We start from the raw sequence: 4,844 nt of genomic DNA, 5'->3' as shown, positions 1-4,844 counted from the left end.
CGAAAAGATTCTTTTTAGTCTCTTAAATTATAAAGTTCTTTAAAAGCAGTACTTGAGGTAAAAACTTGAGATAATTGAAAGAAATTATTGATTTAAAAAAATGATCGTATAAAAATTGACGTATAGAACACGAGCATGATTTCAAAAGGTAAGTACCTAATTGGAAAAGGTCTATATACAGCGCCCACCACAACTATATGAACAGTCGTTTTTTGCGATTTGCGGAAAATCCATAAGAGATAGATAAAAACAGTGAATGTATGAGTTGTGCAGAATACTATTTCACATTTTCGTATATTTTTTTCATAATTACTCTTATTTAACTTATAAAACCTTAAAATAAGTTATAATTTTTTTTTTTAAATCGTTCAAAAATATGTTTCTGTAAAATGTTTCTAGAATATGTTATTGATATTTTTGAACGATTTTTAAATGCGTTAGTTAGCACATAAAACCTCTTTTTCGAAGTGTCTTTATAGTTATGGTACGACCATAAATTTGTTTTTTCGTCATAAGTCGTGTAAAAATGTGTTAAAAAAATTGAAAAAACATACAAAGATGTGAAATAGTATTCTGTACAACTCATACATTCACTGTTTTTATCTTTATCTTATGGATTTTCCGCAAATCGCGAAAAACGACTGTTAATATAGTTGTGGTAGGCGCTGTATTAGGCGAGGTTATGATCATCATGAACAATATGTTTTCTTCTTAACAATCTAAATTTATAATAGACTCAATGGGACTCATTTTAAATCAGAGATTAAATCTTATTGAATATCTTGTCTCTTGGGCTGGTCTTCTGGAAATGTAGTAAAGTTGTACAAATTACAAATTACAATGTCTGTTTTGAGTTCTAATTCGTATGGATCAAGCTAATAGGACTAGGCTAATCTGCGTGGGGTAAAACAAATTCAAACCGAACGGTAATTATGCCCATTGATGTATAAAGAGTATGCTCGCAAGCTGAGCACGGTTCTTTGATGTGTCCATGTGATGGCTCTTTTCCATACAATACATTTTAGAGAGAGCCACGGGTCAGGAAAATGCCAGAGTTTTTTTGTGTTTAAATTATTTGCTTGTAAAAATTTAGGAAAAAAGTTAATGATATTATTTGATACAATACTTTGATACTGTTTGATATTATTGTTCAAATTCCTGTTATTTGATTTCTATTATTAAAAATAATGGTAAAGATTCTTCAGTTAATGATTTGTAACACTGTCTCGGATTGCTTCGACTTCGACATCTCAACTCAGTGCTTCAAGGAACGTCTCCGGCTTTTGCCGTGGCCGCAGTGAATTGCGATGCAAATCTTGTTTTTGCTATGTATTTTTTTTTAATTGAACTGTTACATCTTAATTAGGCCATACGGCCCGTTGAAGATTAAATAAATAATAATAATAATAACATGTGCAACAGTACACTAAAGTGTGATCAGTCATAACAACATAGCAAGAGCAATAATGCTTCTTGATGATCCCCTTATCCTATGCCGCAAAAATATGTTGGGCATGCTCAAAGGATGGTACAAAAGCCTTTACGGCTGAAAGATTATCGACAAAACGTACCTTTAGTAGCTATGAAAATGCTTTACGAGCAAGTAATTCCGTGTCATACAAATTGATAACTTATTCCACATGAAAAAAAAACTCTTTGACATTCGCTTTACTTATAAAAAGGAACGATCAGGGTGTTTTTTTAAATATTCGCCTCTTCTTCATTCATCTCATTGTCACGTAGAAACAATATCAGTGTTGCATGCGATAAGTTAAACCCGACTATATTGATTAGTTCGTCCATTCTATATTGATACAGTTAGTCCGACTATATTGATTAGTTCGTCCATCCATATTACGAAAATCAAGTGGAGAAAATGTCATGTGAAATGCCTTACGAAAATATGTTCTGTAATTTGTTCCTATCCTATCTTTCAAATTCGGGCTAAAACTTTCGTTGGCCGTACTTTGCAGACCGCTGCCTTAGAGGCAAAGGCAGAACTGAACCACATGTGGCTGTGAAATACAAGGGAACGATCATTTCGGAAACTCTTGCAGCGCAGGGTACCTTCTGCTGCCAAACCCCTTGCGTACTCTACCCAATGTATACACCAAAATAAGTAACCATCACTGCAAAAGGTAACTAAAACAAGCGAAGCAGTACTTTTATTACCGGCCAATTTATCGCACAACTGCATACACTGCTTTCACACTCGTCTTGTACGCCGCTTCCTTATGTTAGTAAATCTCTCTATCTCTCTCTCTTTTCCTTAACTTAAAACTTCCTGCCCGGGCCGTCCTTGCTCGGCGGCAACGTCGCCAAATGCGCCAGGGCGCGTGCAATCGGTGCAGGCACTGGTGGTGGCGTTGGGAGATGATCACCGACCGGTCGGTAGCCGTTCTCGTCGGCGATGTACGAGATCGAGTACGTTTTTCCATCATCACCCTGAGAAAAGTAGTGTAAACACACGTCAGTGTGAGGAAGATTGTCGAAGCAACATTGTCTCTTTACGATCCTACCTGGTACGTGTACTGGCCCTGGGAAGCAGTCCCGACCTGATTGTTCACCACAATCTGTTGACCATCCTGAGCTGCGCGCGTTCCATCGCCACCTTCGTAGCTGTACCGAAACTTGCCATCGACCTCAAGCACATTCTCTAGATTTACGATCGGAATTTCCTTATAGCGCGGCAACGATTGTTGCTGATGATGTTGCTGCTGCTGCTGCTGATGCTGCTGGTGCTGCTGCTGCTGGTGCTGCTTTTGAGCTCCAACAATCACACTAAACACAGCTAATAGCACTACTAACTTCATCATCTTAACAAACAACCTTTCGCCACAGACACACACTCGAAAAAGTACACCAACCAACTCCGAACGGGTACGACCGACTGGCACAGCTGGTTCAATTTATGACGAACGATCAAAAGGACCACTGGGACTGCACCTAAGAACGGGCCGGCCTCCCACTTTTATAGTCCCTCAGACGGGCGAAAGCGTGTGGCGTAATGCACTAGAATCCCAGTCGATCCGACCCACGATCTCCCGCCCCCCAGTCGGCCGGGGGGGAGGGAGGCGACCAAATTAGACGCAGACATTCAAGCGCCGGGTCGGGACGCCAGCACTCTAGGAACGCCCTTCCTTCGCGCACCGGGATGGGTGCTCACTGCAGGCTAAATGGCGTGTTCGTGTGCTGCAATGGGCAATGGGCTAGTCTTCTTGTTCTCTTCTCGACCTGGCAGGGCTTGGGCGCCCGCTTCTCATAAGGTGGGCACCGCAGCTTCACTTCGCCCCAACATACTTCGTCATCCGTGGAAACTCAATCCGCGGCCAGTCGGCGTGATCCAACTTAAACCCAATTAATAGTCCCCCGCTTGCAAGTTCGCGTTCGCTATGCTGCCTTAGTTTGTTTGTCTACCATGGGAGGGGGCCAACAGACCCCGAAAACTGCTCGACTTTCCTACCGAAAACCGCAGACACGAGATGCCACCAGCATCACCGCAACCTCTCCTGTGGATGCGGGGTGTGCTGCACGGGCACACACTCGACGAAGCGGTCTCAGTTGTAGAGATTCTCTTCGCAGATCCACGCGAGCCCACTTGAACGAGTCGTTCGCCGTTCGTCGGCTTTTTGGGGCCAATCCTGGCTGATGGCATACCGTTTGCTTGAGTGCGAGCTTTCGCAACCGCCGACCGAACGGCATCGGATCACAATGGGAATGCTAGCGTTTGGAGGTTTGGCTCTGGCCGTAAAGAATATGAGCCACTGACCCGAAGGGTAAAGTGCAGCGAACAAAAGGAGTGATGTTTCCATTTTGCTATGCTGTTGTTGATGATGCAGATTGGGCAGTAATGTGGAAGAGTGTAAATTATGTGTTGCTACATTTTTTTTTATCGTGTGGGGTAGTGTACGAATCATTTTTTTATATTAATTTTAATAAGAAACTTATAATTAAAATCAGTAGTAAATAGTAGTAAATAGACATCATCTCTTAACATTACTTATTGCATAATCTACAGTAACCCGTCTGAGTAGACATTTTAATTGAACTTAAAAAAACATCAAGTTTCGTGGTAATTGTATACAGGCACTGTTGCTTAGAAGCCCGGCCGGGATTAATTCCCGTCCAGAACGGCCACTAGCAAGGAATGAATTGTTTGTTGCTTGATACAAATAATATAAAAAAACTGTATAATGTCAGCATGTCAAGCATGTTCCTACGATAAGAAGAAGAATAAAACCGACTGGTGTCTGAACAACGACCTACAAATTTCTTTTGATAAATGTTTGTCCATGTCGTTTCACCGTTCTAATTGTCCAATAGTGTTTAACTACTGCATCTCCGGTACACAATTACAACGACACAGTGCAGTAAAAGACTTAGGAGTTACTCTTGACCGTAAACTTGACTTTCATGTGCATCATAACGAAATTATTGATAGAGCGAACAGAATGCTAGGATTTATACGCAGGCAGTCGAAAGAATTCTCCGACCCACATTGTCTTGTCGCACTCTACAAATCACTAGTCAGATCCATCTTAGAATACTCCTCAGTAGTTTGGTGCCCATCGTCGTCGTTATGGTCGAATAAGATTGAGTCAGTGCAGAAAAAATTCACCCGTTTGGTCTTACGGTTCACACCCTGGCGTAACGTAGCAGCGAGACCTAGTTATCATGCCCGGTGTTAAATTTTTGGAGTCGAATCTCTCGCTACTCGTCGCGAAACGGCGCAAATATTGTTCATGAAAAAAATCATCCTAGGAGAGATAGATTCACCGGACCTTTTAGCTAGAGTTAATTTCCACGTACCTGCTCGTATTGTAAGAAACTTTAGGCTACTAAGA

General features: G+C 41.4%; 1 protein-coding gene across 1 annotated transcript; it reads right to left on the bottom strand.

Moving 5' to 3' along the window:
• Nucleotides 1–2,130: 2,130 nt before the first annotated feature.
• Nucleotides 2,131–2,935, bottom strand: LOC121597210 (endocuticle structural glycoprotein SgAbd-3-like). Its single transcript, XM_041922806.1, has 2 exons — nucleotides 2,520–2,935; nucleotides 2,131–2,445 (listed from the first exon to the last, which is right to left on the bottom strand). Exons 1-2 carry the CDS (start codon nucleotides 2,814–2,816, stop codon nucleotides 2,275–2,277), a joined length of 468 nt encoding a protein of 155 aa, XP_041778740.1. The 5' UTR covers nucleotides 2,817–2,935; the 3' UTR covers nucleotides 2,131–2,274.
• Nucleotides 2,936–4,844: the final 1,909 nt, after the last annotated feature.

The sequence above is a fragment of the Anopheles merus genome, chromosome 3R (assembly GCF_017562075.2).
Source record: "Anopheles merus strain MAF chromosome 3R, AmerM5.1, whole genome shotgun sequence".
NCBI lineage: Eukaryota > Metazoa > Arthropoda > Insecta > Diptera > Culicidae > Anopheles > Anopheles merus.
Note: the sequence above shows the minus strand (reverse complement) of the source record. Positions and strands in the feature narration are given on the sequence as shown.